At 38.9% G+C, this 16,319-nt stretch overlaps 4 protein-coding genes across 8 annotated transcripts; 3 read left to right on the forward strand and 1 right to left on the reverse strand.

Annotated features, from left to right (window-relative positions):
- Positions 1–1,113: 1,113 nt before the first annotated feature.
- Positions 1,114–6,978, forward strand: LOC119982897 (F-box protein SKIP17-like). 4 transcript variants are annotated; one of them, XR_005464526.1, is made up of 13 exons: positions 1,114–1,598; positions 2,564–2,739; positions 3,329–3,523; positions 3,617–3,727; positions 4,171–4,256; positions 4,337–4,458; positions 4,973–5,037; positions 5,131–5,203; positions 5,268–5,330; positions 5,404–5,468; positions 5,545–5,619; positions 5,928–6,184; positions 6,472–6,978. XR_005464526.1 is itself a non-coding variant. In XM_038826493.1 (12 exons), exons 1-12 carry the CDS (start codon positions 1,137–1,139, stop codon positions 6,130–6,132), a joined length of 1,698 nt encoding a protein of 565 aa, XP_038682421.1. In that variant the 5' UTR covers positions 1,115–1,136; the 3' UTR covers positions 6,133–6,978. The 4 variants fall into 4 exon arrangements, 2 of the variants coding, with proteins under 2 accessions (XP_038682422.1, XP_038682421.1); XR_005464527.1 differs by having other exon boundaries at positions 6,476–6,978; XM_038826493.1 differs by having other exon boundaries at positions 1,115–1,598; positions 5,928–6,978.
- A 171-nt stretch (positions 6,979–7,149) lies between these two features.
- Positions 7,150–10,912, forward strand: LOC119981666 (probable beta-D-xylosidase 5). The gene is made up of 8 exons (XM_038824749.1): positions 7,150–7,616; positions 7,711–8,191; positions 8,281–8,586; positions 8,683–8,852; positions 8,934–9,034; positions 9,220–9,561; positions 9,639–10,052; positions 10,141–10,912. The coding sequence occupies exons 2-8, from the start codon at positions 7,733–7,735 to the stop codon at positions 10,749–10,751; spliced, it is 2,403 nt and encodes an 800-aa protein (XP_038680677.1). The 5' UTR covers positions 7,150–7,616; positions 7,711–7,732; the 3' UTR covers positions 10,752–10,912.
- Positions 10,913–11,322: 410 nt separating this feature from the next.
- Positions 11,323–12,688, forward strand: LOC119981668 (COMPASS-like H3K4 histone methylase component WDR5B). Its single transcript, XM_038824751.1, has 2 exons — positions 11,323–12,065; positions 12,192–12,688. Exons 1-2 carry the CDS (start codon positions 11,400–11,402, stop codon positions 12,480–12,482), a joined length of 957 nt encoding a protein of 318 aa, XP_038680679.1. The 5' UTR covers positions 11,323–11,399; the 3' UTR covers positions 12,483–12,688.
- Positions 12,642–16,264, reverse strand: LOC119981669. Of its 2 annotated transcripts, XM_038824754.1 has the most exons (3): positions 15,245–16,264; positions 13,122–13,271; positions 12,642–12,781 (listed from the first exon to the last, which is right to left on the reverse strand). In XM_038824754.1, exons 1-3 carry the CDS (start codon positions 15,580–15,582, stop codon positions 12,769–12,771), a joined length of 501 nt encoding a protein of 166 aa, XP_038680682.1. In that variant the 5' UTR covers positions 15,583–16,264; the 3' UTR covers positions 12,642–12,768. The 2 variants fall into 2 exon arrangements, with proteins under 2 accessions (XP_038680682.1, XP_038680681.1); XM_038824753.1 differs by lacking the exon at positions 12,642–12,781 and having other exon boundaries at positions 12,836–13,271.
- Positions 16,265–16,319: the final 55 nt, after the last annotated feature.

The following is a 16,319-nucleotide window of genomic DNA, read 5'->3' on the forward strand; positions in this document are numbered from 1 at the left end:
AGAAAATTTTAAGCATTTAGTCCGAATAATGTTGAATCGATTGATAATTGATTTCTCCGGTCTATATGGATAGCTACTTGTATTCGAAAGGTACTCCCTCCACACTCGATTTCTTGGCTTCAGTATCAAGGAGAGTCGATGAGAGCGCTCTAGAGAAGAAGAAGTCGTGAGGTCTCAAATGAAGCACATGGTCTCTACCCCTTGGTAGGGCTGACGTGGCAAGTTTTAGTGGGGTCTAAAATGTAATTTCATACACATAGGGAACGGTTTTTCAATCCCTCACATTGAGGAAGAAAATCAGATATAGAGAATAAATTAGAGAGTCATATGAGGATAGGGAAACTGTTGGGTCTTTTTTTTTTAATGGGCTCTTCAAATGTGAGGATAAGGAGTATAATAGGGAGACTGTTGGAAGTGCTCTAAAGGGATCAACTTGGACTTGAAAAATTAGTTAATGATCCAATTCAAATCTCACTCTATTTCATTTCAAAAGATATTTTGTTTTTTTTGTTTTTTTTTTTAAATGTGATTGAAGTGTTTGAACTTAAACACTATATTACTATTATTCGGTTTGGGACAAAAATCCGCACCACTTTATTCTTCTTGGATTATCATCATTAGTTCTTAAACCCAGAAAACACGTTGATTCTTAGACTCATAAAATGCGTTGATGGTGCGAGAATGATTGAACTTTGGTTATATGTCATTTTGTTGGGTTATGTCAATCCAATACGAGATATTATGCCACTTAGTTGGGTTACACTAATCTAATTTGGGACAAAGTCTTAACACTTCTCTTGACTTGTAGCGTGAGTTATGTCAGAACAAACAAAAGAACAGATAAAGATCGTGTCCAAATAGATCGAGCTTTTATTTTGATACAATGTTAAAATTAACTCAAACACTAAAAATCAATATGGTCGGTTTTGAGCCAAATACTCATACACTTTTATTCTTCTTGAGTAATTCCTATTGATTTTTAGATCGAGAAAACGCGTTGGTTTATTATGCGAGAGAATTTATCAATTTAACCTATATATATATATATATATATATATGTGGGTTATGCCAATTTTAATACGAATTAAAGTCACCACAAAATGTTTAAGAATGCCGTCTTGTTCCACTCATTCCCGATGACGTACGCGCACGTGTGCCACGTGGCCTCCCCTTTGTCCGTCTTCCAAACTCTCACAACGTCGTCAATCAGAAACGAACGCCTCTCTTATCCACCTCCAATGGATTCATTCCACCACACCTCGATCACCATGGCCAAACGCCCCTGCCCTTGTGTCTCTTCCTCCACCACCATAGCCACCGCTTCTGCTCAAAATCATATGTTCCCGAACCTAAACCCCCAGACGGACCATCTCCTTCACGCATTTCTCAGCCTTGCAGACTCCCCCTCGCACTCCCTCGACTTCTGCCTCGATCGCCTCCTCGACTCCGCTACTTGTGATGCCAACCAGTCCGTCCTCATCGATCGCGCCCACAAATTGAGCTCTGTCCTCCTCGACGCTGCCAACCGCGCCGCCCGAAAGCGCGCTTCCACACACAATTCTCTTACCTGGCCTCTCCCTCCCGATCTAACTATCAAGGTATTTATGCCAATTTTACGGTTGATTTTGTGAGATTCTCTGGTTCTCTGAATTCGGATGATTTTGATTTAATCGATCGGATTTAGTTCGTCCGTGGATGGTGAGATGCTTTTGTAGCGTGTAGTTGAAGGTATACGAAAATACCTATATGTGATGGTGCTTTGAAATTATATTGTTATTTGGATAATGCAGTTTGCTTGTTTTAATTCTTTATTTGTTTTTCCCTTCTCTCATAAACTCATTGCATTATCATTAATTACCTGTAGCAAGTGTTGATTTGAGAATGCACAATGTTTCTATTTCAATGGATGCAATAAGCTTCTTTTTGTTGAGAATTCTGATTCAGCAGTTTCGTGTGCTTTTTGTTAGGAGGATCAAGTCTTTGCATTAACAGTTCGGAATATATGGTTTTGGTTATTGATACAGGTTGGAGTTGTGGTGAACACAACTGGTCAGGGTGAAAATGTTTCCTAGAGCTGGATCATAATTGTACCAATAACTACTCCCTATCAGAATATCTGCTTTTACAAAAAAAAAAAACCTTCCACTTTCCCAAAGACTTTAAAGGATTTAATTATGTAGGATTTTTATTTTCTTTACATTTTGAATGAATTATGTTTACTCGTCAAGCAGATGTTGAATCAATTTGAACATGATACTTTGGCCATCCTTCTGGCTTGCAATGCCCTGATGAGCTGGCTGTTCTATCTATAGGCCTTGTGGTAACAGGTCACTGTTATTATTGAGGCATTTAATTTGGTTCTTGGAACTGAAGCTTCTGCCTCTCATTTTCTTTTTCACTTGGGGGGCTGTACATAATGAATTCTCCATTATTTTAATGTATTTCATAGGGAACACATTGATGTTGCTATGTAGCAATCTGTGATTTCGCTTTTGCTGTTGGATTTCATTTTAGTGGAAAGAAGCCAATTTTTCAAGTAGTTGATGTCTATAGCAATTTACAGGTATTCTCCATGCTTGACACACAAAGCTTATGCTTTGCTGCTGCGTCATGCTCAATGTTCAATAAGTGTGCTATGGATCCATTGTGCTATGCAAATATCGACTTGACAACTGTTGTCCCAAAAGTCAATAATGCAGTGGTGTCTACAATGATTCAACGAGCAGGAAGAGTCCTTGAGTAAGTAATTTAATCGATGAACTTTATATTTCATCTTTGCCTTTGTAGAGATTGCTAACTGCACATGAAGTCATTATCTTATATTGTCGCGTTTACTTAATCTTTTTTCCAGTGAAATTATTAACTAGCAATCTCTAAAGGCTCACCAAACACATAAAGTTGTGCTGGATGGTAATGCTGGCTAAGTGAATCCACATTCCTCTTTGACTAATAACTAGCAAGCTGTTCAATCATTGGTCCTGGGTGGCATGGGTTATTTGATAAACTTGATCCATTATGCTGATAATTGAGTTAGCCCCTTCTCTCATTTCCCTTGCCTAATAGGAGGGAAGAAATTCTGGATGGTAAAGCATTTTCTTGTCTCTATTATTGTGCCTTAGTATTGCTTAATTTTATTATTTTTGGTATCATAACTGGCAAAAGCAACAGGAAAATCCTTGTGTGGAAATCTTGTAAAACGAGTGATTATACAGTTTTTTTGGGAACAAAGTACTTTATTCTCCTTATTCGTGCTTCTTTGATTATTTTATCAGATTTATTTACGATGCAGTTTTTCTCATTTTTTATTCCCCTTTAACTGGTTTTGCAGGTCTCTTAAGCTTGGCATAGTTCCAGGCCCTACTTCGTCTCCTGGATCTTGTCAACCATTGGTTTATACCATCCGAAATTCTGTAGAGGTATCCAAATTTTCATGGACCGATAAAAAGCCCAGGCACGGGAAGGAGTCATCTATTCTGACAAGATCCTGCTTAAACTCTTTAAGTGGGGACAATAGTGCTGCTGGGTATGATTGAATAACTTTACTTAAAGAGAACCCCTTATCTTGGTGTTGGGTGACTTGTCCTGTTCTTAACTCTTATAACCCTCATTTTGTCAGGACTCTTTTGAGAAGGTTGCACCTTTACAATATTGAAAGAATGGACAGTACATCGCTTAGTGGGGCATTATCAGCATGCACATCTCTTCTTGATCTGGAGATTGTTGGTCTGTAAGTTCCTTTGATCCAATTTTTCCCATTGTTATTGTAAACACTCTGTAAGATGGTAATAAGTATGGTCAAGGGCTGTATATCAAGTATGTGTACCTGTTGTGCGCATGTTAACAAAGGCCTAGGCATCTGTACTAGATGCCATCAAGTCAGTCTTTGTTAGTAGATGATGGGTTAGGTATGAAAAAATGTGAGGCACAAAAATACATATAATAAAAGCTAGATTTCCTTTCCTTGGTCTGGTTTGTTCTGCAATGTTTAAATTTTTTAAAACTTTTCTTGCCCTTCCCCGTCCTTGCATCCACTGTGGGACCCTTGTAAAAATAGGAGTTTGTTACTTTTCGTCTTTTTCAAAAGCCTTTTTTCCTAAAATCCTTTGAGCGTATTGACTTATTTAATCATGACATGTTCTTTTTCGCCTCTCATTCTACTTTTGGGAGCAGACATGTTGAATTGAGGCAAACATTGATGTCCGTGAGCATGTTTTGTCCCTTGATAGAGCGTTTATTCTTTGAGTCGTCCAAAACAGGTGGAGTACCTCCTTCGTGAGAATATTTTTTCCTCTTTGTCATATTAAATTGTAAGATGATTATGAAATGTTTAATACAGGACGAGATGACAGTTTGAAGTCACCAACATGTGTTGCCCTAGTAAACAATTGCCCAAATCTGACTTCACTGGCACTCAGGGGGTTTAAGCTACATGATTTTAAAGTTCGCATTCTCCTTAAGGTATGTTTAAGGACAGTTGCATGACACTCATGATAACCTTGATAGTAGTGTGATAGATGAACAAGCCAACAAGGTAACATTTGTGATCTTCTATTGCTGAACTAGTGAACTCTGATAATAAGCTTATTAGTCATCAGAGTTCAGTATAATATAAATATAACCATCGTACAAATCTCTGAAGTAAGAAAGCAATTTTCAATCCTGTTGGCTTGATGTTTCAAGTGTTGTGTGTTAAAATTTACTGGACAAAGGCATTCAGATTTTAATTTTTCAGCGTTAGTATCTAAGCATAAATCTAGTAAATTTCGTTGTCATTCGTTGCTTTGGGAATGAATTTTTGGTAGTTATGACTCCTAGAAATGTGGTCATCTCAAATTTATTGTTCTATTTGCTGCTCCTTGTGTATCTTTGTAGAGCTAAGGGGTGATTTTCTTATTTTATATTTTGGCCTTTGACAATGCTTGCCATTTGTGTTGAACTCTGGCAAGTGTATTTATTTCTTCTACTTGTGCAGGGATTTCGAAAGCTAAAGTATGTTGACTTTTCGATGTCGTATTCAATTAGTGGAATGTTTTTGAGGTCTGTGTATCTCTTATACTCTGTGATTGGCGAGTCCTTTTATGCGTTCCTTTATTGAAATTAAAAGTCTGTTTTTTCCATATTGAAAATTAGGAACCTTGGAAGCAGCTTAGGTGGTCATCTACTAGAGGTTTTGATTTTGAGGGACTGCATGCACCTTAGAGAGGTAACTACAATCTTGCTGTTCCATCCATGACTCTCCGTCTCTCACATTGATTGCCATTTTGCAGGTGGAAGTTGCTCGATTATTGACAGCAATTCTTTCTGGGGATTTCAAATTCCTTCGACATCTTGTGAGTAGATTTTCTTAAGCTGAATTTAATCCCCGGCTTGGTGCTCAAATTTCTGACTGCTGCAATCTTATAGGACATATCCAATAGGGAAGGTTTAGCTTCTGAAGGTGACTGGTATCAGAGGTGTTACAACTCAAGGTAAGGGTTATCTCCTCTGGATTGATGTGCTTGTACCACTTCATTTCTTTGTATAATTTTGGACTATTTTATGCAGTCTAATCCCCGTAAGGCAGGTCTTGCAAGAGAGGCCTGGCATGTGCTTGTTGGCTGAGTTTCCCTCAGAAGGAAGGTTAGTTTATTCTTTGGCTACCATCAAGGGTACTACAACTTCGTCATAATCATCAAGGCTTTTTTCCAAGAAATTTAGGATTAGCTACAAGAATCAATAAGAAAAGTTAGTTGGAGTCCCCTATGTGGATTCTCCCCTACCACGCATTCATGTGTAAACCCAAGTTCGCAAGGATTCCTATAAAATCAATGCCATGGCCTATCTTATGACTCTCATAGAGAAAAGCTCTGAATTTCCAAAAGAGGTAGAAAATGACTCATGCATTTTGAACTTTACTGCAGTATTATTAAGTATCTTGGGTTTTGCAGTTTCATCGATCTTGACAGCGATTTGAATAGTGAGATCAGTCTGCCATCCCAGCTGAGCAGTCATACATCAGATGGTTCTTCATTTACGAGTTCGTCGGATAGCAGCTATAGCAGTGATCGGAGTAGTGGCAACGACGAGAATCGAGATTCCGGTTTTGTAATTTTGGAGGAAAGCTCAGATGAAGTTGACTTTTTGCCTGGCTAGGTAACCTACCAAGCATGGAAAGGCTTGGAATCCTCGACCACCAATAAATTGAGTACTGCTCTGTCTCTCTCCCCCCCACTCTCTCTCTCTCTCACACACACACAAACACACACTCACACACTCATATTGACTCACTTTTATAAAGACAAGTATCCTGGAGTTCTTCCAAGCATGCTAAGCAAAGATTTCATAATTGGCCTGTGAAGCTCTTAAAAAAATGTTGGGATGTTATTATAGTTAAATTTTCTGATAGAAAAGCGAACCACTTGAACAAGTGGCGCTGTTCTTCCATGTTTCTTTCTATTATAACGTGACAAATACTGGGAAGAAACTTTCTAGGCAGCCCAAGCTCTTGCCAGATCTATGAAGAACATAAACTATTTTCTTGATGGTGGCTTCCATCACTTAGTACAACTACAGACTGCAGCAGGGAATTTATGGAGCAATTGGTTTTCCATTATGAGGCTGTAAATAGCGAAGGGAACCGGCATTCGCTTGCAGCGGATTCGGCGATAAGAACTGACTCGGCGACAGGCGATAGAGAAGTCAACCTTTGATGCGAGGTTTTTAATCAGTCTTGGATCTTGCAGTTGAAAGTAGTTCTTGAGAGAGGAAATGGCAAAGCCAAGAACCAAGCTGACTGAATGAAAGCCTTTTATCTCCCTCACTTCGAAAAAAAGGGTTATTTTTATGGTTCTACCATTTCAGTATTTTTTTTTTGTATTTAATGATTGTATTTTTATATTCATAAAACGTTGCAATAATTTGTCTGAAATGTTACGGGTTGACGGTCCCAAACTGGAAAAATCTGTTCAAGTTATTAAAATGGAACAAATTTTCACTTTGACTTGAAACGACTATTTTTCCGCAACTGTAAATTATATTAACCCATCACTTTTCTGCCATTTGTGATCAAAACCCTTGTCAAATTATATTTCCGTCTCCTCTATTTTGGGGTCTCAAACATTATTCTTCCTGATCACATTGTATTGCCATGTAGCATTTAGCAAGCCAGAATTAAAGAATGACATACAAAAGCCATCCCCAGAGATTTGGCATAATCTCTCCTGTGGTAACTGGTAACTGTCCTTCTCATGTCTGCTAAATGGGCTTGTGGTATCAACCTCTGCTATTATTAATCCTTCTACTATTGTCAACATAATTCTCTGTCATAGAAGTATAGAAAACATAATAATTTGGTCAGGGGTGATTGTAGTATTAGCCTGGAAGGGACACCATACACCTACTATATATTCTTTGATATCTAAATTCCAACACCCACAGATTAGTTCAAACTAAGATTTCTCTCTTTCAAACCAAATATGAGAGGGAGATTTCAACAGCAAGCCTTTGCCTACATTTAGCAGAATGCAACCCATCCATGGATATATCAACCCTGAACTAAAAATAACCTTCGGACATTTCTTCTTATCGCATTCGTGTCAAAAATAGCATATATGCCACAGTCAGTGCAGTTATAAATGGTAAGAATGGTGGATACAATCCTACAATGTATATGTCAATATGATGTATGATCATGCGTCTATAAATACCAGCCTAACTTCCTCCATTTTTCAGTCAATTACAGAAATAAAAAACAATGGCAGGAGTCAGACTCACATTTGTTCTTCTAATTGCCTTCCTAGCCATTTCCATTGCTTCAGCTGGATACCAAAAGAAAGGAGGTTCAGTCTCTGCTGATGAAGGTCCTATTAACAATCACACCCATGTATGCCATCCTGCAAGATTTGCTGAGCTAGGTCTAAATATGGCAGACTTCCTCTACTGCGATAAGTCTCTGCCATTCGAGGTCAGGGCTAAGGACTTAGTGGACCGAATGACATTGTCCGAGAAGGTACAGCAGATGGGAAATAAAGCCACTGGCGCTCCGAGGATAGGACTGCTAAAGTACGAATGGTGGTCGGAAGCACTTCATGGTATCTCCAATGTTGGCCCTGGTACCTTCTTTGATGATACAGTTCTTGGTGCTACAAGCTTCCCCACCATCATCCTCTCAGCTGCTTCTTTCAATCAGTCTCTCTGGAAATCCATTGGCCAGGTTATATTCTTTTAAGGATATAATTAGTATGTAAGGTCTTTTTTAAAACGAACATATCATTAATTGATTTTTTCTTCCCAATATTTCAGGCTGTTTCAACAGAAGGAAGAGCAATGTACAACATGGGGAGGGCAGGACTGACATTTTGGAGTCCAACTATCAACGTAGCGAGAGACCCAAGATGGGGAAGAATTACTGAGACACCAGGAGAAGATCCTTATGTAGTTGGAGCATATGCTACCAGCTATGTAAGAGGATTGCAAGATGTAGAAGGAATTGAGAGCACAAGAGATTTGAATTCCAGACCTCTTAAAGTTTCTTCCTGTTGCAAGCATTATGCCGCCTATGATGTTGATAACTGGCAGGGAGCTGATCGCTACCATTTTGATGCAAAGGTGCTTATTTAGCTAGTTTAATAAACTCTTCTTATTGAAAGTTAAATCATTTCACTATTGATGTCTCCAACATTGTTGTTTTTCGTTTTTTCTAAGGTGACTGAGCAAGATATGTTGGAGACATTTCTTAGACCATTTGAGATGTGTGTTAAGGACGGTGATGTAAGTAGTGTTATGTGCTCTTACAATCGTGTCAATGGTATTCCTACTTGCGCTGACACAAATCTCCTCAAGAACACTATAAGAGGAGATTGGAATCTTCATGGGTATCTTTTTAAACTCTATCGTTGCTCGATTAACCCTCGATATTAATCACCCTAGATTTTTTAAAATCATTTCTTCTACAGGTACATAGTTGCAGACTGTGATTCAATTGAGGTTATGGTTGACGACCACAAATTTCTAAATGACACAAAAGAAGATGCTGTTGCAAGAGTTCTAAAAGCAGGTAAGTTAGCATTTAATTTCATATGCTAAATAAGCACTACGTTCTGTCTCATCCTCGAATGCGATGGCTTAAAGTCAGAAAATACTATCATTAAACTGGTCTAATCCCACTAATTGATACATAGTTTATGCATTAGATAATGAGTTTACTTATGTGATTTTAATTTCATTAACAATTTATCTTAGGGTTGGATCTTGACTGTGGAGATTACTACACTAAGGCTCTTGGCAACTCCGTAAACCAAGGGAAAGTGAAGGAGGCTGACATTGATAAGTCACTCAAGTACCTTTATGTGGTGCTTATGAGGCTTGGATTCTTTGATGGGAGTGCATACTTTGAAACACTTGGAAAGAAGGATGTTTGCTCTGACGAGCACTTAGAGTTAGCAGCTGAAGCAGCTAGAGAAGGAATAGTTCTTCTAAAAAATGAAAATAATGCCCTCCCTTTGAAGGCATCTGAGATCAAGAAACTAGCCATAGTTGGGCCTCATGCAAATGCGACTTCTGCAATGATTGGAAATTATGCAGGCAAGTTTTGTTTGTTGTTAACTGAAAACCACAAATGTAGTTTCCAGTGAGTAATTATGGCTAGGTTATTTTTATAGGTATTCCTTGTCGGTATGTTTCTCCAATCAATGGCTTCACTAAATTTGGAGAGGTGATATATGAAAGGGGATGTGACGGGGTTGCATGCAAGAATCAAAGCTTGATTTTACCAGCCATTGAAGCTGCAAAGAATGCTGATGCTACCATTCTTTTTGTGGGTTTGGACTTGTCAGTTGAGGCTGAAAGCTTGGATAGAAATGATCTTCTACTTCCAGGTTACCAAACTCAACTGATCAACAAAGTTGCAGAAAGCTCACAAGGTCCTCTAGTTCTTGTCATTATGTCAGCGGGAGGCATTGACATCACCTTTGCCAAGAACAATCCTAAAATTCAAGCCATTTTATGGGCCGGATATCCCGGTGAAGAAGGTGGTCGAGCCATCACAGATGTTGTTTTTGGAAACTATAATCCTGGTAATTATGTATTATCCCTAGAGGTCACATGTTCAATTCATTGTTGTCATTTAAGATTTTGACGTCTTGAACTTGTCTTTGTTATCAGGAGGAAGATTACCTATTACATGGTATGAAGCCAATTACGTCTCCAAGCTACCATTGACATCAATGCCATTAAGACCTGTGGATAGTTTAGGTTATCCTGGAAGAACCTACAAGTTCTTCAATGGCTCAACTGTCTACCCGTTCGGCTATGGCCTTAGCTACACTAACTTCACCTACAAGCTAACATTCCCAGCAAGGCCACTCCAAGTCAAACTAAACAAGTTCCAGCATTGCCACAACCTGAACTACAAAGACAATACTAACACTCAAACATGCCCATCAGTTGTAATTGATGACTTGAAATGTGGGTATCAATTCGGGTTCGAAATTTTGGTCCAAAATGTTGGAAACAAGGATGGAAGTGAAGTTGTCTTGGTTTACTCCAAGCCTCCAGAGGGAATTGTTGGGACTCATTCCAGGCAATTGATTGGATTTCAAAGAGTATTTGTGAAATCAGGAGGAATCCAAACAGTGAAGTTTGCATTTGATGCTTGTAAGAGCTTAAACATCATTGATGGTTCAGGCTACAACTTATTGCCTTCTGGTGGACACAAGATAATAATAGGAGATGATGAAATCTCATTTCCTATTGAAGTTGGCTATTCTAGGTAGTGGGTTATAATACCCTATTTTCTCTCCTTTCTTGTTTCTTTCATACATTCTTTGAAGGAATTTGGTATAAGGATTGACATGGCAAGAGTCCAATGAGATGTTCTCTCTATTGATTCTTCTTAATATCTCTACCTATTCATGGCTTGTATTTTAGTTTTAGTTTTTTCCTCCTTTATCAAGTTTGATTTATGTTATTAAAAAGCGAGAACTACCACATAAACCTCTCTACTTTTTGCAAAACAGGTAGAAAAATTAAGAGGACTCATCGATTCGTTTTGTAAAGTACCGAGACTTCTGTGATACATTCCCCCACCCCAATTAAAAATCATGTGGAAAAACTATAAACAATCTCAATGCATAAAATTTAGTTATTGAAAACAAATAGAAGCAAGCAAGAAGCTAGAGAATAGAGAGGAATGAGGAATTTGTTACCGAAGGAAGCTTGAAAGTTCGTAGGGGCCATAACAGCTGGGCCGATTGTCTAGCCAAATGGGCCGATGCAGAATCCAGTAATCTTCTGGGCTGGGCCCTAAGCCCGTGTGTTCTGTTTTCCTTTATTATCATTTTTTTTGCTGAAAACAATTTCGTCCCGAAGCAGCCATAGCCGCGGTGGTGAATTCACTGAATTGTAACCTTGAATAGATTTCAATGGCGAGCGGAGGGGGTAACACGCAAGCCCCATCGGCGCCCTACAAACCCTACCGTCTTATGAAAACCTTAACGGCCCACAATCAGTCCGTCTCCTGTGTCAAATTCTCCAACGACGGCACCCTCCTGGCCTCCGCATCCCTGGACAAAACCCTAATTATCTGGTCCACCTCCTCCTACTTACTCATAACCCGCCTTGTCGGTCACTCGGAAGGTATCTCCGATCTCGCGTGGTCCTCAGATTCCCACTACATCTGCTCTGCGTCAGACGACAAAACTCTCCGTATCTGGGACGCTCGTTCCCCCTTTGAATGCCTAAAGATTTTGAGGGGTCACTCGGGCTTCGTGTTCTGCGTGAACTTCAATACGCGATCAAACCTCATCGTGTCGGGATCCTTCGACGAGACGATTCGTGTTTGGGAGGTGAGAACTGGTAAGTGCACAAGAGTAATCAACGCTCACTCCATGCCTGTGACGTCGGTGAATTTTAACCGTGACGGTTCTCTGATCGCCTCCGGTAGTTATGATGGGTGTTGCAAGATCTGGGATGTGGAGACTGGAGGCTGCTTGAAGTCGCACGCCGAGGATAATGGCAAGGCCGTTTCCTTCGTCAAGTTCTCTCCCAATGGCAAATTCATTCTCCTTGCCACCCTAGACAGCACTCTGGTAAGCCTTTTTTTTTTTCGAGATTTGTGATTGTGACTGAATTTTTCTTGAAGGTTACAATCACGAAAATTGTGAATTTGCAGTCTTTTAGGGTTTTAACTTGCTGGGTGTTCTTCATGGCTGCAGAAACTGTGGAACTACACGGCTGGCAAGTTCTTGAAAGTGTATACTGGTCACTCCAACAAACAATACTGCATCACCTCTGCATTCAGTGTGACGAATGAGAAATACATAGTGAGTGGATCAGAAGATAACTGTGTTTACATTTGGGATCTGCAACAGAAAACCATGCTTCAAAAGCTTGAAGGGCACACTGCCACTGTCATTTCTGTAAGCTGCCATCCTATTGAGAACAAGATTGCTTCTGCAGGCCTTGATACCGATAGAACCGTGCGAATTTGGGTGCAAGATGCCTGAACTTGATCATCTTCGACAAGGAGGTGCATCCTTTTGAATGCAGAAAAACAGACAAAAGAAGAAGAAGCTCTTATGTTCTGAATTTAATTTACTGATAATTTATGTCCAATGCCTCAAATCACTCTAGATGATCTTCTTATTTTATGATGAGTTGTAAATGTGAGACTGTAAACTATAAATTTTACATAAGTGCTGATATTTTGTCATCAGGGCTGCAATTTTGATTTCATTGGCTCTTCTTCAAACCAAATCATCTTCAGCACCACTTGTCACTCTTTCTCGATGCTCAGCAATCATGTCTGAATATGCCAGAGAACACGCTCAATAGAGAAATACTATGTCAATAATAAGCATATTTGGTCTGAAACCACAGTAGCTTGAAAAAAATACAGAAGGAAATATGAACTGTGCCGTATGTATGTAGAGCTAAAGATACATCAAAAACAAGCAAAACTATATAATGAATGAAAGATGCCAGTCTCCTTTAACCAAGTTAAACAACTCTCATGTACAAAATTCTCGCAAGGGAGAGCTCGGGGACAGGCAGTCTTATTTGTCCCCTTCTGCATTATAACGAAAAAAGAGCAGAAGTGTAACAAGGAGCAGAGAAAAACATAGATTAGTGGGAGATGATCAAACCTTAAGGATAAGAGTACAGAAAGGTGTACCACCATGCACATATCAGTATGCATGAGATCGTTGTAAGTTGTAACCACAACCGATTGCAAAATTAGCCAGTTACAGGCAATCACTAGTACTCTGGTAAGTGTTATTGTCCAAGATTGACACCTGATAACAAAATAATGGAAGGAAATAAGGTAGTTTCTTTTTACAAGGTAAGGTTTTAAGGAAATAAGTTTCACACGTGGATAAAACTAACAAACATGTTTGTTTTTGTTTTGAATGGAACAAACATGTTAAATTGTGAACAAGCCATTATAATTTCAATTTTTTGAAAGATTCATCAAAGTAACACAGAAGGAATCTTCCACAAAGATTAGTTAATAACTTATGTATACCTCACAATGCTGAATGCTAATTTGAAGAAGGAAATGTCTGATTTATTATTCCAGTTTCCAGATGAGTAAAGAAAACCATCTGTAAACTGAGGCAGTATATAAAATGCTTTCCTCGCCAATGAAACTGGAGCATAATCAAAACAAAAGGCTCACCCGATAAATTATGATAGTGCTGTAATTGTATTCTGAGGAACTCGTTTTGGGTATAGTCCTGTCGTTAGGAGGATATATGCCTTTTTTAACAGAATCTGAAAGTTACCCTCAATAACTTCCTAAATGGAAATTGAACATGGACATAGGCTTTCAAGTCTATGTATCAATTCAGGTTGTAATTAGCCATCCAAGGAAATTGAAGGGAGTGCTAGCACTTCACATGAGACCTTGCAACTCTATCACCACAAATGGGGTTGTAGTGGAAAATTTCCATTCCACACAACCCAATTGTTACAGCAGTAGATCATTTTCATTGCTAATCATCACCATCTCAAGTTTCCTACTCTCACTTTACCCCAGTACTAGGAGGCTGACACTTCTAGAACTGCCTCGCGAAAAAGGGAATCTACCAAAATCCTATCATAACATAACAATATGAAATGATTACTTCTTTAGTTGAACTTCCAAGGTAGCCTCAGTCTTTTCACTATTCTTGAGTGCAATTCTTAGAAGAGTAAAGTGATTCAATAATTTAACATCTAATTGTGCGAATGAGCCGGATTTGGCAAGTGAAAGTAAAGGAGGGTCAATTACCTTCTCTTATGTGGGAATTTTCATGGGTGCTTGCAAGGGCGGATTTAGGGGGGACTACACTAGGCTGTAGTCCCCCCAAATGTTTGGTAATTATATATATATACTTACATATATATACACATATATACATGCACATATATACACATATATATGGATACATGCATACATACATATACATATAGATATATACTAATATAAGTATACATAAATAAATAAAAATACAATTATATACAGATTCATACCTAAATATACACTTAGCCACCTAAAAAAAACACACTCCGTACCTACTCTCCTTCGTTGGTGCAAGTGTGTAACCATATTGCTTCGTAAGTTCGTCTCAAGACTCTCAACTAACAATAAGCCTAAATGTCTAATCAACTAATTTTAGTAACTTGTACTATCAATTAAATAGATGTAATGTAAATAGCCTAAAAAAAAATTCCGGGGGAGCTGCCCCCGGACCCCCACCAACTTTTAACAGTCCCCCCTAACGTGAATTCCTGGTTCCGCCCTTGGGTGCTTGCAACACTCGGCTATATTTGCAGAAACTCACTTTGTTTTCCTTCTCTCAATTAGGGAAATATAAAGAGAATATAAGCCTTCTTAACAATTACACCGACAAGGCCCAATTATACATTTTTCCTCATTTGATGTCAAAATGTATTTGTAATTTTGCAATTATAAGCATAAATTTGTTTCCTTTCTACTCTTGAACAACCAATGGAATGATAGTTTACTCCTATTTTCCTCTTTGCATCTATTGTTGACAACCAAAAAATGAGAAGTTATAACTCCCATTACCTTATTTTCCCTTCATTTACTCCAAACTAATAGATACCAAAAAGTGTACACAGAACCCCTGCAGAAATCACACCAAAGGTTCTGATGGGTTGTACACGATAAAACGACAAAGCTTGGAAGAAGAAAACTTATTAATGACAGTGAAAAAGATAATGAACAAAATTTGAGAACAAATAAATATGTAATTCGAAATACCCAAGAAGGGAAAGGCTGACCGGGATGGCTTGGTGTCCCAGCATAGTCATATTCGAGAGAGAGGTAGTTGAGGTCGCCATCCATGTCTTCATCGACACCGTCTTCATCGAAAAACTGAGGCTCTTTCGGGTCACGCGAATTACCAGCAAATACGGCATTTTACTGCTAAGTCTTGTGGAGTTACGAGGCCACAAAATGGGATTGACGAAGTGGGTTTTGGAAGGGCAGTAGAGAGTTGCACAGTCGCGGAGAACAAGAGAGGGATTGGGGAAGAGACTGAGAGTCCATATTTCTGTAATTTCAATTTGGATGAAACTCTCATGCGCCAAACTAACCATTGGGCTTCGGGCCTCCGCAACAAGGTAGCCCTTTACATGGTCCGGCCCTTAACATGCGGCGCACACACCAACATAAGCAAAGATGAATATGTCATGGATCTAACTAACCATTGAAAAACCGACTTACCAATGTTAAGATTGTCCAATCTTATAAAGCAGTTCACTTAGTCACATCTTCCGATGTGGGATGCTTGATAAACCACCATGCTTTCGCACCAACGTCAGCGTCGATTGCATTCTGCCTGAGGCTTTCACCCGAATAGTCCTTCCCCTTACACATCGATGGCCGAACGGATCAATGGTTATTAGGAGCTGATAGTTTAAACCACGACGTTTTCTAATTTTTAAAAAGTCAATAGACATATGAATTGTGCAAATAAAAAATATGACAATGAGACTGTAACTGACAGAAATCATGTCCAATGACTGACGAGGCAAGCTTGTTATTGGATAGAGAACAGTACTGGATTCCATAATCCATTAGGTTGACAAGAATAATGGATCTTGATCAAATGTAGTAGGCATTTATCTTACATTATCGTAGCTGGGTTTAGTGCAAGGCTCATCACCTATGAAGACATTGGAGCAGCAGCTCTGCCTTCAGCTATGGAAAAAATGATAGCACTAGATTTGGCTCAACCAGGAGGATAACTGGATAAGAAACATGTTTTTTCAAAGAAAGCCATACTTTTCCTATGAAAAAGTTTTGAGTACCATGTATGTAGTAGATCGAGTAA

This window comes from Tripterygium wilfordii, chromosome 17 (genome assembly GCF_013401445.1).
Source record: "Tripterygium wilfordii isolate XIE 37 chromosome 17, ASM1340144v1, whole genome shotgun sequence".
Taxonomy (NCBI): Eukaryota; Viridiplantae; Streptophyta; class Magnoliopsida; order Celastrales; family Celastraceae; genus Tripterygium; species Tripterygium wilfordii.